Source organism: Monopterus albus, unplaced genomic scaffold, assembly GCF_001952655.1.
Source record: "Monopterus albus unplaced genomic scaffold, M_albus_1.0 scaffold2.1, whole genome shotgun sequence".
In the NCBI taxonomy this organism is placed as follows: Eukaryota; Metazoa; Chordata; class Actinopteri; order Synbranchiformes; family Synbranchidae; genus Monopterus; species Monopterus albus.
The window spans coordinates 6,331,499-6,344,914 of record NW_018127882.1 but is presented as its reverse complement, the minus strand read 5'-3'; the positions used below and the strand labels follow the sequence as shown (position 1 = coordinate 6,344,914).

The 13,416-nt window shown below is 39.7% G+C and overlaps 2 protein-coding genes across 2 annotated transcripts in view; both read left to right on the top strand.

The window, feature by feature from the left end:
• The first annotated feature begins 3,059 nt into the window (after positions 1-3,059).
• On the top strand, positions 3,060-5,822 carry LOC109957847 (inositol-trisphosphate 3-kinase B-like). Its single transcript, XM_020596030.1, has 5 exons — positions 3,060-3,345; positions 3,996-4,200; positions 4,338-4,439; positions 5,003-5,074; positions 5,311-5,822. Exons 1-5 carry the CDS (start codon positions 3,110-3,112, stop codon positions 5,560-5,562), a joined length of 867 nt encoding a protein of 288 aa, XP_020451686.1. The 5' UTR covers positions 3,060-3,109; the 3' UTR covers positions 5,563-5,822.
• Positions 5,823-6,567: 745 nt separating this feature from the next.
• nxf1a (nuclear RNA export factor 1a) overlaps positions 6,568-13,416 on the top strand; it is a 14,942-nt gene continuing 8,093 nt past the window's right edge. The window contains exons 1-5 of the mRNA XM_020591494.1: positions 6,568-7,102; positions 10,610-10,669; positions 11,266-11,464; positions 13,090-13,267; positions 13,369-13,399. Of these exons, the coding sequence (XP_020447150.1) occupies positions 7,033-7,102; positions 10,610-10,669; positions 11,266-11,464; positions 13,090-13,267; positions 13,369-13,399 (538 nt within the window). The 5' untranslated portion in view covers positions 6,568-7,032. The remainder of the gene's footprint in view (positions 7,103-10,609; positions 10,670-11,265; positions 11,465-13,089; positions 13,268-13,368; positions 13,400-13,416) is intronic.

Here is a 13,416-nt window from a genome sequence, read left to right as displayed (position 1 = left end):
GCTTAATGATTAATTAGATGGAACATTGTGGGTGTGGTGTATGAATGTTAACACCTTGTATTAATTCTTTAGTATGTTACTTGTGTGGTGTAGAAGATAATTATTTAAGAATGTAATTATGTAAGAATGTTAACATTCTGTTATAATTTTTTTAGTATATTACTTGTGTGGTGTAGAAGAGAATTATTTATGTAGAGATACTGCTTGTAAACCAATGATGGTAAGATGATGTCATGGGGTAGGACTGGATAAGTCTGACTTCTTCCTACTCCATTCAAGCATGTACTAGGTATAAGCAAATTGATATTGGATTATGTGTAAAATTATGTGTGTTGTCATATCAACTGTTTCTACATGCTTGAAAGAATAAATCAAATCAAATCAAAGGTAGACAGTTATGATAATTTGCAGTTTTATATTTCTGTTTGTGTTCCTAATTAGAAATATTATTGAGGGTTTATGATGACTTTTAGACTTCTAAATGCATTTCATCAAACATATTCGATACTTTGAGTCTCTTGTAAATATTTCCCTTTACAAGTGTCATGGTGTCATGGAGTAGACTCCCCATCTACGCTCCACACTGGATGCGACAAATGATAACCATATGGAGGGACTAAAGATGATAGAGAATAAACAAACTATGGATAATGACTTTTCTGCCAGACTCTCAGATGAGATGCACCAACACCTGAAGATCAGTGAGGGGCCTTCCAGCAGCTGCAGGAAAGTCAGGGTGAGACCCAGACTCCAGATGACAAAAAGTTTCCCCCCTTACAGTCAGTGTATCGGTGGGCTCGGGGAAGACACACAGTGTGACAATGAGCTCAATTCAGAATCAAGCATCACTTGTCAGCAGCATCTTGGATATGACAAGATGGTGAGGGATGACAGACATAAGGTTGTTCAAGGAAGAGAAAGAAAAGAAGATGTAGAACTGACTGCCAGATGTGCAAGAGATGAAGTGAGGGTAAAATGGAGGATGAGGAGGAAGGAGAAGTTAGGAGGAAGCTATGATGAGGATGCGGATGGATGGGAGAGAGGAAGGTGGGGTGTGAAAAGAAGAGTGGAAGAACCTGTAAGGGAGAGGAAATATGATGATAAGGGGACGGAACAGGGCACAAACAGCGAGAGGAAACTCTGGAGATGTTCAAATTCAAGTTCTGAGGCAGAGAGAAAAGATGAGAAGGATGAAGAGAGGACAAGATCTCATATTTCAGCAGTAGAGGGAGAGTGTGATGGGAGTGGGGAACGCCTTGAGGGGAAGGATGAAGCAGCCAAGGAGCTACTGGAAATGAGAGGGGGCTCCACAACAAATCAGCAGTCCTTCCCGCATTCAGTTCTCTCCAAGCTTCTGCACTCGTCTTCCTCCACCTCTTCCTGCTCCTCTGTTAACCTCTCATCAGCAGAGAGCGATGAGGTTTTCAGCGAAGGAGAGGATGTCAGCAGAAAGAGGAAGACATTCAGGAAGGTGAGAATGACTGAGACAAACAGAATGACTGGATGCACTAGAGCCACATTTCCAGATTTGGCATTTGCTAACATAGTCTATGCACTGCAGCATCAACCCTGTTGCATGCAGTTTCCCATGGAAGGCTTTAAGCTATATTTCTCAACAGTTTTTGTACCTCTGGGTGTGGTGATTTGCATGGGCATAAAAGAAAGAGGACTTTGAGAAGGCCAGATTTGAATGGTGTTTGCATGCTTAGCTGCTGCTGCTACAAACGTGGGAGCTGACAGTTGGAGGAAGTGTGTGTGCTGTCACACACACTGCACTGGACAATTTCAGACACCAAACAGTAGGCTCTATTACTTAAGAAGGAGAAATCTGCATTTTCAAAACATTACATTTTGGAATGCAAATGTCTGCGGTTTGAAAGATTTGTGACAATTTCTTCACATTACAAACTTATCACTTTTTAACAGTTTTTTAACACTAGCATGCTCAGGTCTACTTTAGCTCCTCGTTTTTTTGTTTTTTCAGGGGCCATGCCTGTGTCTAGTGGCAGCTGTTTTGTGTATATACAAAGCAGTTCATAACTGTTGATATACTCACTGACAGGAACAGTGATGTACACTGAAAATGTATGGGGCTTTTATACTTTAATGTGTCCCAACAAATGCCTCTCAGTCTGAGACACTGTATATTATCAGAGGGTGGAGGGTTTTAATGATGTTTTATCAGGTTTTCCTCAGTTAGTTACATTAATTCCTTTTGTAGACTTTTTAAATGCAAAGCAACATACAAATGAGGTACAAATCTACCTAGATTGAATTAAAGATGAATGTGTGGCCTCAATCTATCACTTCGGTATCAAGGTCCAGATTGAGTCCTACTTGCAGGCCACTTGCATACGTATAGACATTCAGGTTTAAGATGAAAAATCAATTGTAAATTTTGAATAGCTTGCAGGTGAATAGGTTAGTCTGTATGCTTTACACCTGTTAACTTTTCTTAAACCATGTACTTTATACTGTGATACGCTCCTGACCCTGAAGACAGTGAGCCATGTAGAAAATGAAGACAACAACAACATAATGTGCCCTTCTTTTGTGCCTCAGTGCCGCTCCTGGAAAACGTACCTGACCATGATGCACTGGTCGCTGCGGCGGCAGAGCTCCTGGGTCCAACTGGGTGGACATCAAGGCATGTGTGTCACAGTTAAATTGAAGCAGACACGGTTATAACCTTTTTATCTCCAGAGAGTCTGGAACTTTAAAACCAGCCTTTGTTCCCGGTTGCTCACCACATCACATTTTAATTTTATTCATTGTGTTTTAGAACAGGTTTAATTAGGTCAAGGGTCCCTAAGTAAGGGTTTGTCATTTCATAGTGGACTACAATACCTAACTGTTCACTAAACATATAACAGGAAAATTTTACAACTAAGCAATAGCGAGCTTCAGTGAAGACTGAGCGTACAGTTAGTAATGATTCTGGTCAAGCAGCATTGGTTTAGTGATCAGGAGTTTAGTGTTCATTGCTTACATGTACAAGACATGTACAAAACTGGAAGGGCAGTATTGAAATCAGATGGTACCTCATTCGGCTTTCTCAATTTACTAAACATGTAGAAATGTAATAGCTCGATTCTGTGTCCCTTCCTCAATGGATGATGGTGTCCCACCAGGTAACTTTCAGTTGAGTGAGGGAGGGGAGGTGTTGAAACGCTACAGTGAAGTAGAGGCAAAGTGTCTGGACTGCCTTATGAGAGACCCACTCAGGCCCTTTGTGCCGCAGTACCATGGTGTGGTCACCAGGGGGGAGCACTGCTACATCCGCCTGGAGGACCTGCTGAGTGGCCTCAGAAGACCTGTAATAATGGACTGCAAGATGGGAGTCAGGTCTGTATGGAGTACTTCCAGCTAGGTGAAGGGATAAGTGGTGAAACTGTCTGCTTGGTAGCAATGAAAAACTCAAGATGTGTTAATAGTACAACCACTGTCTATGAGACTAACATTAATGATGGCTGGGCAAAAGCTAATGACAGGTGATGGGGGAATAGTGCCTGTGTTTATGGCATAGACTTTACATTAAATTTATGTATTGGTTTGTTGTCTTCCTTGATGACAATGTCTTATGTTATTTATATGTATATTTATATTCCCTAGAGCATCCCAAATATTCACAATGGTTCTTCGTGGATATAACACTTTGTGTCACTCTGTTTCACCTTGCTTCAATATTTTTTCCTACAGGTCTTAAACAGCTGGAAAAAAAAAAATCTCATCTCAAGGTCTGTTTAGTAGCTGTTCCGAATTTCTAAATGCCTTTAACTGGATCTGATGGTGATTCAGACAGCTTGGGGGGGGGGCAATCTAGGCCAGCAATCGGGCAAAGGCAGGGGACACCCTGAATAGGTCGCCAATCCATCGCAGGGCTTGTGTTCTGATTATTTCTGATTGGTCTGGAAATACATCACACAGTCACATTGTTTTCCCATGTAGCTTTATGCTCTTCTATACAATGTACTATATGGGAGTTGTCCCTGCAGGACATATCAGGTGGAAGAGCTGACCAAAGCACGGACCAAAGCCACTCTACGGAGTGACATGTATCACAAAATGGTGAATATAGATCCTTCAGCTCCATCAGATGAGGAACACAAAAAGAAAGGTGTGACCAAGTGGCGCTACCTTCAGTGGAGGGATACAACCAGTTCTACATCCACACTGGGATTCAGGATAGAAGGCATCATGGTAAGAGTAAAGCCCAGTAAAATCACTGCACAACTCATGTTATCCAAAAACACCCATTTACTTCAACTGCTTTATTCTCTAACAATTCTTCAAATGTGCTATGTCTATGCTGTTGTGATTGTGTCCTTGTGAGACAGATGGAGGACGGTAGTGTCCAAAGGGACTTCAGAAAAATTCTGACTTTAGCTCGGGTCACAGAGGCCCTGCTGTACTTCACCAAGAGTCAGCTGGACATCCTGGTCAGTTTGCGGCACTAGCTACCTTACACTCCTCTTACCTTACAAAAATGAATAAAATTGTTCCTTTGGGAATAATAAAGTAATCCTAGATAGTAAAGTGATTCCTTTTTATTGAAAACACCCTGATTACATTTCTCAAAACTGGAGACAGACAAATAAAGTGAAAATCAGATGTGTGTTTCTGTCTCCACTTGCTTTCTTGTCGGATGAAGTGCTATGATGTACTCACTGTATCTGCATGTTCCCAAAACAACTGAAATGACAACCAAAGTAATACAATCATTTATGAAAATATTGTATATAAAATGTTATAATTATTTGATGCTACACTAAAAATCTATTTTAAAAGTGAAAATGAAACCAGTTTTCAAAATAAATCTAAACCTGATACAATTAAATTCTAATCAACTTTTTCATTCTCTTCTTTAACTCATCTGCCTGTTGTTTTTACATGATGCTCCCCCAGTATATCACATGATTTTTTTTACTCTGTGTTAATACTGCTTGTTGCAGCTAAACCACAAGTGTTTCAGTCACATCTGTCTTTCCATCACTGCTCTCAGAAAGAATACCACTCCAGACTCCTGGCTCTGAGAGATGCATTGACAAATTCACCATTTTTCAAAACCCACGAGGTTGGTTTCAAGAGACAAATCTTCCTTTTTTTTTTTTTTTTAAATTGTGCTTTTGATAATTCTGGCTCAGGTGCAATTCAGGCTAATGCAATGAAGAAGCACTTGAAAAGACTTTGTTAGACCATAATAAACTCTATAGAACTTTTGCTGAACAGTTAATATTTATTTCGATGAAATTAATCTTGACTTCATATTTTTATAATGAATCTAAATATAGTTCTGTTTGACCTGTTTAGGTGATTGGCAGCTCGCTTCTCTTTGTCCATGAATACAGCAGGAAGGCCAGTGTGTGGATGATAGACTTTGGGAAGACAAGCCCTGTGCCTGACATGGGCGAACTCCAACACAATGTCCCATGGGCCGAGGGGAGCAGGGAAGACGGCTATCTAATTGGCCTGACCTCCCTCATCACTTCACTGAGTCAGGCCATCAGTGTGGCCTCCTGGCAGCAGGAGGGCAGCTGTGGAGAAGAAAAGAGGGTTACCTGAAGTACACTGAGGGTTGTGGTTGAGACACCCCTTAAACAACACTCAAATTCAGGATGAGCGGGACAAAATGGCTGCTGTTACACTTTCATTTCACTGACTGGAACAGACAGGGAAGAAAGGAGGGTAACTGAAATATGGTGAATCTGTCTTCACGGGCTGGGGAAGAGGAACAAGGGAGTACAGTTCAGCTAAAATCCACAGACATGTGATGTGGTACATGTGGCATGTACATACTGTAACAGTGGAGACAGTGTTGTTCTTAACAGACTCAAAGATTTGGAAGCTTTACAAGACTTTTTCTTATGTTTTTATCATTCAATAAGAACCAAAGATCTAAAAATGTGCATTCTTTACCTGCTGATAGTTTCTTAGCAATGTTTTTTCTCACTTACAACACATGATAAGTTCATTTATTTACAACAAGACTCTTAATGACTTACAAACAAAGATGCACACACAGTTGAACAGCCTCATTCTAAGCAAATCGTGCTTATTAAAAGTGACTTTATTACAGGTGATAATATACGGAGAAAATAGATCTTGTGATATGCCTATCAGGGATATGAATTATTTATGATGTAGCTGAAGTGTTTTTCCCTGGTCTTATTAGCTGTATTTCTTTAAAAATGCATAGCAATTATCAAAATAACTGCAATTAATCAACAAATCCTTTCAGCTCTACTTGTAAATAGCTTACTACTGTTTAATCTTTAACAAAACGGTTTATTTTATGTGGAAATGTAGCCTTAATAGGCTGTCAAAAATTGAAGTGGGGAAAATAGCACAATATTACCATTCTCTGAAATGTGCTGTTTAAGGTACCCTGAAAAGACTATATTTAAATACAAGCAGGCCTACCTGAACACCCTAAGTACAGTAGATGAGGTAGGCACCTATTCTAAATGACCATAAAGCTGAAATAATAGCTGTGTAAAACAAGAAACCAAACATCATAACATTTATGAAAGTGAGATTTATTTCTAACAACGTTGTTTCAATTTCAAAAGACAAGAGTTTTCCCATGCTGATCCACGGTCACGTCAGTCCACTTGGTTGACACCTATGTACTAGACTGCGTCATGTTGTTCCGTCGTGCTGGATAGAGGAACATCAGCAGCAGACTGCCATCTGTGTCTTTTATCATCATCATAAAACTATAACTACAGTTAAGGAAATTAATCGGTAAATACTGTCGGTTGGTTTTTGTGAATCCAACATGATGTTCAGGGGCTTTTTTCCGCCGTGCTAACGCTAACGGCTAGTCAGCTAAACTTAGCGTTTAAGCTAGCGTTAACCCAGTTTACCGCTCACTTGAAGTTACAAAGTTGACGCGGTTAAAACTTTACCTATAACAAACCAGACTGGCACTGGATGTGGAACTTTTCTCTTTTAATTTTTCTTTTCTCACCAATACATTAGCTACGTTCTAACAATTTTCCCAACGGCCGATAGTGGAGACTTTTTGTCTGCATGGAACCCGCTGCTCTTTTTCCTAGGAGCTACCCAAACCTTCAGGTGGTGACACGTGTAGTCGATAACGGTAAGTTTGGTTTTGGATTATGTCTGAGTTTAGACAGGTTTGGTATGGTTAGTACTCGTGTGTTAAAATATAACTACAATGATAGGGTGAAGTCAAGTTGAAATATTGCATTTTTAAAAAATAAACAAAGCTTAAATAGTGTTCTTCTCCTTGGGTGTGCTGCACATGATCAGCCCGCAATGTACCTGCATCACTTTTGTAGCACACCTGTTTTTTATTCACCTTGTGTTCGAGTTGAGTACATCAGTGAAACCATCTTCTGCACATTAGTGTTGGACTGGAGAAAAAAAATTAACGTATTAACATTATCAATATTGTGGTGATTGGTTAGCATATTGCAATAATGAATTTTGACAGTATTGCTCAACCATGACTGCAAAATGCAATTCAATGACATTGTAACAAAAATGGGTGAGCAAGCACTTATTGTAAACAGTTATGGTAAGCAATTCCAGCAACTGGAGGATGAGCAACACGTATTAGGACAGCAGCTGACAACACAAAAATAGTATTCAAAGGGATATTTTCAACTATGTAGAAATTGATTAATCTTCAAAAGTTTCATAGGCTTGGAAAACACTGCAAAATATTAGATGCTCTGTTGAAGCCCCATATGGCCTAGTCTACAACTAATTACTAGAAGTAGCCTGTTTAACATGCAATAAGTAGCTATTATGATGGAAACTCAATGTCAAGCAAAAGTAAATATAAAACATTCAAAAATGAATAAAAGGAGTGTTAGCTTGCTGGAATATTCAATAATTCCTCAAGCAGATTGATTAGCTATATATGCACATGTAGTCGTGTTAAGTTTAAGAGACTCAATGTAATTTACAAAGATTAATATAAAAAATAGAACAAGTTAGAAAAATGTTTGTATATGCCATCAATTACAGTTCTAAGAAAATTGGAATTGGTCAGAATTGGAATTGGCAGTTCAGATTTAAAAGAAGTTGGAACTCAGAATCAGCCAAGAAAATTGCAATCGGCTCATCTTTTAAAAAACTGTTTTCTCAATGCATCTTTGAATTTCAAGCAGAAAAAACACATACATAAAACAGGATGTCAACTCGTTTCAGCAATAGTAAAAATGGGCACTGGTGCACAGTAAACCTTTGTACTGTTTCCACCTGCTCTTTCACCATATCGGACAGCAGTGAGATGCACAGATTGTTATTGTGTATTTCATTTCCAGAGTCAGTATCATTTGTCTAAATCCTACATTTTCAACAACACTATATGGGTGCATGTGCTAGCAAATGAAATTACTTTAGTTATCAACTTTAATTGGGTGGCACTATTAGCTGATGTGCACTGAAAGTAGCTGCTAACACTAGCACCATTATCTGCCTCAAACTACAGCTGTCTGTCCTGCAGCTGGTGTTTTTTTTTTAAACCTCAGATTCAACACAGAAGGTCTTATTTTATCATTCTTCAGTCCTTGATCCTCGCTCGACCCAGAAATTGTTCTGGCCCTCCGTGATGAAGGACGTCCCAAAGCTTTTATTTTGGTTCTGAGGTGTGAGGAGGCTTCCTGGAGGAGCCATAACTGAGGATACACCAGTGCATTCTTTGCAGAAGACTGTTGTGGTTTTTCCTCACTTGTGTCTTTTCCTTACATCTTAGTCCCACACATGTAAAATGTAAGGACAAAATGCAGGGAGAAACTGCAGTGAGAGGGGAACTCGGGTAACATGTTTTTACTGACATGAGATGTATTTTCCTCTGATGTTGCATGTGAAGCGTCCAGTCACAAACTGATTTCCAACAAAGAGTCATGTCAATCCATAATATATTTCAGCTAAAGATCGTAGGTGTATCCTTGGTTATGCCTCCTCAAGACAGCCGCCTCACACTTTAGAGTAGGAATAAGAGCTTTGGGACATCCTTGTTCATGGGGGGGACCAAAAATCCAGTCAGGATCAAGGTCTGAGGGATGATAAAATAAGGGAATAGGGACTCACCTACATAATTTATTAAGGCTTAAAACTGACACCAGCTGACATTTCCTAAAGACAGGCCTAACTAGCTAATTAAAGCCTAGGACATTGTAAAAAGAATCGGACACTTCGCAACTGTAAAGGTACCCAAATTTTTGCACCTGCCACAATGTTTATATGTTTGTTAAATTTTTAATAAAAATATTGTGATATAAATATTAAACATCTATTATGGTTGGCTGAAATATATGGTGTTTCATGATCCATAAAACAGTGTGTTTGCAACTTTCCAATTAAAAACTAATCACCAAAATATGTTAGGCTATTTCTCAAGGGGTGCCCAAACATGTGCACACAATTAATTATATATCAGTGAAAGAAGGCTAAATAGCAGTCAGTACCTATATAATGCATTACATTTGAACAGAATTCCGTTTTAACTGTTAAAACTAAAAACTACGCATTTAATCTTTATGAAGGGATAGTTTATTGCAGCCTGTTCGATCAGACAGCATTGATTATATATATATATGTGTGTGTGTGTTCGTTAATAAATTTAACCGAGTGCATCAATTATAGGATGTGATCTACGATTGAAGGCCACAAAGACCGATATTTGCCAAGTGAAGGATCACTACAATATATAAATGACAAATAGAAATATGTTAAGTTCTCATTGAAACAGTTTGGAGGCAGTTAATACGTCAATACTTTTTTTGTTTTTACAGAATACGCATTTGCAGCCTTTGGAGACGATCAGCTGTAACATTCCTGTTTTCGTTCTGCTGATTTTGTGCCTACATTTATACTTCCACTAGCACTGGAACGACCAGTGGACAAACGTCCTGTGTCTGTAGAAATCTATAACATGACGACATTTTTCGTATCGTTAATTTATCGACCAGTAACTAAGTGGTCGCTATAATTAACGTTATTGACGGTACGAACGACCTCCTTGTAGGTTAAGCTAGGTTAGACAGTGTGCTAACTTTAGCAAACAACTGATATCGAGACAAAGCTAACGCTTGTAATATTGTCAACGGGACTTTAGCTGTTGTGTGTATTCTGTGTAATGTTTTGTGTTTCAACCAGGCAGTCCAGTGTTGTTGGTTTTGTTTGTTTGTTTGTTTGTTTGTGTTTCGTGGTTTGACTTATTCGGGCCATTTTTGACCCCGGAAGGTTTACGACACCTGCTAACATGCGTTCCGGAAGTAGAATGTGTACGCGTTGTAGGCCTATTTCCGCTATTTTCTCTTGTTTGCGCAGTAGTAGAAGATAGCTAAGCTATTAGCACCTAGTTGTCGTGCCATGCGAACACGTTGTGGTCGCCTTTGTGTTTCTTAGGAACTGCTGGGCCTGCTGGAGTTTCATCTACAACGTAGCCCTTGTAGCTGGTGAAAGAGAAAAACGAGACTCGGAGATTATTACATTTCTCATCAAGGATTGTGTAATTTATATAACACTATTCCAGAAACATGGCGGATGGCGGGCGTTACTACAACGGTAAGAAATCCTGTTCACTACGTTAACTTTACACCTTCTCTGCTACTTTTATATCTTTCTTCAGACCACGGGGACTTTATGGTGAGGAGAGAGGTCAGAAGCGCTGCTTTGTCGGTTCTACGAGGTAAAATGGTGTCTTGGGCTCCCTGGAGATCTAATTATTCTGCTTAATTGACACAGTTACTTACACTGTGTATTGTGGTTAATATTTCTTAAATAGATTTACAGTCCCAAAGAGTGAGGATGTAGTCTTAAAACAGATTACACTAAATGCATGTAATATTTTGACAGGCCAAGGCCTAGAGGTTTGTTCCTAGTATTAAAATGGTGGAGCATTTTGAAATAAAACCTGGTAAAAAATTTCAAATTGCATACGCATATAAGTAGGTTTAATTGACATGTTCTAAAGATTACATTGCTAAACCAGTAGGGTTAAAGATATGGAGATCTCTGCAAGCAATAAAAGACATTGTGGCTTGATTTATTCACTACCAAAGTTAACTTCAAATTTTACTCTAATACTGTGATTTATGTGCTGAAAGAATTGTAACTTTGTTTGGGCTTATTGTTTATTTGAGCGTGTATGTTTGTGATATATTTAAGTTAGTAGGCCTTGATTAGCTCTGATACATTTACAGAAATGTTTTTAGTGAATGATGTTCTTCTGTATAAAAGAAAAAGCAAAAGCAACTAATGTACAAATTTTGTTTCCTCTCTCAGAGCATGATGATAGAACCACACCACAGTTTCGCAACCGTAAAGGCAGAGGTCCTCACAAGGGTCGGCCATATGACAGGTCCCGCAGAGACCGCCAACGGGGAGGCTTCGGAGGTCCTGGACCACGGTCTAGACTTGAAGATATTGATGGAGATGTAACTATGAGTGACAGCTCTCAGGACAGCAGCTACCAGCACAGATTGTAAGTGAGGCTGAATGTTCAAGCAAGCATGTTGTTTTAGCACTTTTTGATAGTTTAACATGGACATCGGATGTGTTTAAGAGTGGGACTCAGGGTGCACTAGGGGTGGGCGATATGATGATATTATATCGTGGACGATACACTTTTTCAACAATATCGTAGTATCGTCATATGTGCACGTTCTATCCATTGTAGTTCTATTCATTGATTCTAGATCTATTCATTCTAGATTCCGCCCTCAACATGGGGCAACACAACTAACCCTTTTTTTCCACCTCAAAAGAAAGCATCCGAAAGAATATGCCGACTGTCACGGTATGAAGGGACTGCACGCGAGTAGATCAGCAGGTACAACCAAGCAGCCAGAAGCAAGGCTTAAACAACCAACTTTAATGAAAGAAGCGTTTGAGAAAGGAACTCCGTATGACAGAACGAGCAAGCGCTGGAAAGATGTAACTGACGCGGTGACATTTTACCTGGCCAAAGACATGATTCCCATAAAGACTGTGGAAAATGAGGGCTTTAGACAACTGCTCAAAGTCGTAGATCCACGTTTCCAAATAACCAGCCGCAAATATTTTTCCTCCGCCATTCCACAGCTTTATTCCGAGTGCCGCAGCAGGATGCAACACACAGTTGAAAATGTAACATTTTTTTGCGACAACGGCTGATTTGTGGTCTAGCCGTACGTCAGAGCCTTATTTAAGCCTGACAATACACTGGCTTCATGACTGGAAGCTGCGAAGCGCGTGTCTAGAGACAACAAATTTCACGGATGATCACACTGGAGAACTCATAGCGCAAGGCCTTAGAGACGCGCTTGAAGGTTGGGGACTGAAAGAAGAAAACATGACCTGCATGACGACAGATAGCGGGGCCAATATGGTTAAAGCGTTGGAGCTTAACGGCTGGACTCGTCTGCAGTGCTTTGGGCACAGACTTCACCTAGCTATCGGTGAGTGCAACTAAAAATACATTGTCTCTGTAATTAAAAATTACATTGAACATTTATCATGAACAGTAAAATTAGGAGATTAGTTTGCAATAATATTTGCAGTATATGTAATTGTTTTGTTTTACTTTTGGCTGTATTGTAGCTCTGTAATTTGAAAATTTAAATAATCTTAAAATCAACGAGACTATATCGTGATAATATCGTGTATCGTAATATTTCTAGAAAATATCGTGATACATTTTTTTTCCATATCGCCCACCCCTAGGGTGCACCCCTAAATCCCACTGGCACAGTACAGATTTAGTGTTTTGATGAAAAGATTGCTGTACTGTTTGTAGCTCCTACTCTGCCAGCACATGCATGACATACCAAAAGCCCTGCTGTGATGTGATGCACATCTTGACTACAGAGACACATTTAGTGACATTCGTCCACCACAGAAAGTAGCAATTTGTGTCCTTTTTTCCCCTTTATCTCAAAAAATGAACTCAAGAAATCTAGAAACACACAATTCCTTTAATAGTTTCAGGGCCACTGGAAAATGCTACCTGCAAAGCTGGAGATTGCCGAGTATGGCAGAGGAACTTCAATTAGACCCTGGTTTCTCTGGCCAAAACACAGGTGATCATGTGGATTGTGTCAACATATAGTTTTGTTTTGTCTTTGTTAGTAACCCATTTGGAAGACCCCTTCGGAAAGGAGATGGCCGGTTTGACAGAGACAGGCGACAAGGCAAAATGGGAGGCGGTGGTGGCAGAGGAGGAGGAGGTGGCTTCAAAGGAGGAGACCGAGTTGGGGGAGGCAGCATGGGAGGAGGGAAGAACCGTACAGGCTGGTACAAAGTAACGGTGTGTACTATAACAGTCTCCACAGGACACCCACACTTGTACCCTATAACTGGTTCATATCATGTCCTATATCAATTTTTGCTCTCTTGCCTAATTGACAGATACCACATGGAAGAAAATATGAAAAGAAATGTTTATTTACAGCTCTA

What these genes read in the sequence shown, in the direction of transcription:
- LOC109957847 (XM_020596030.1), top strand. Translation starts at nt 3,110, where the DNA reads ATGGATGATGGTGTCCCACCAGGTAACTTTCAGTTGAGTGAGGGAGGG. An exon ending in TCAGGATAGAAGGCATCATG is followed by an intron (nt 4,201 to 4,337) that starts GTAAGAGTAAAG and finishes CTTGTGAGACAG; the next exon opens with ATGGAGGACGGTAGTGTCCA. An exon ending in AGAGTCAGCTGGACATCCTG is followed by an intron (nt 4,440 to 5,002) that starts GTCAGTTTGCGG and finishes CACTGCTCTCAG; the next exon opens with AAAGAATACCACTCCAGACT.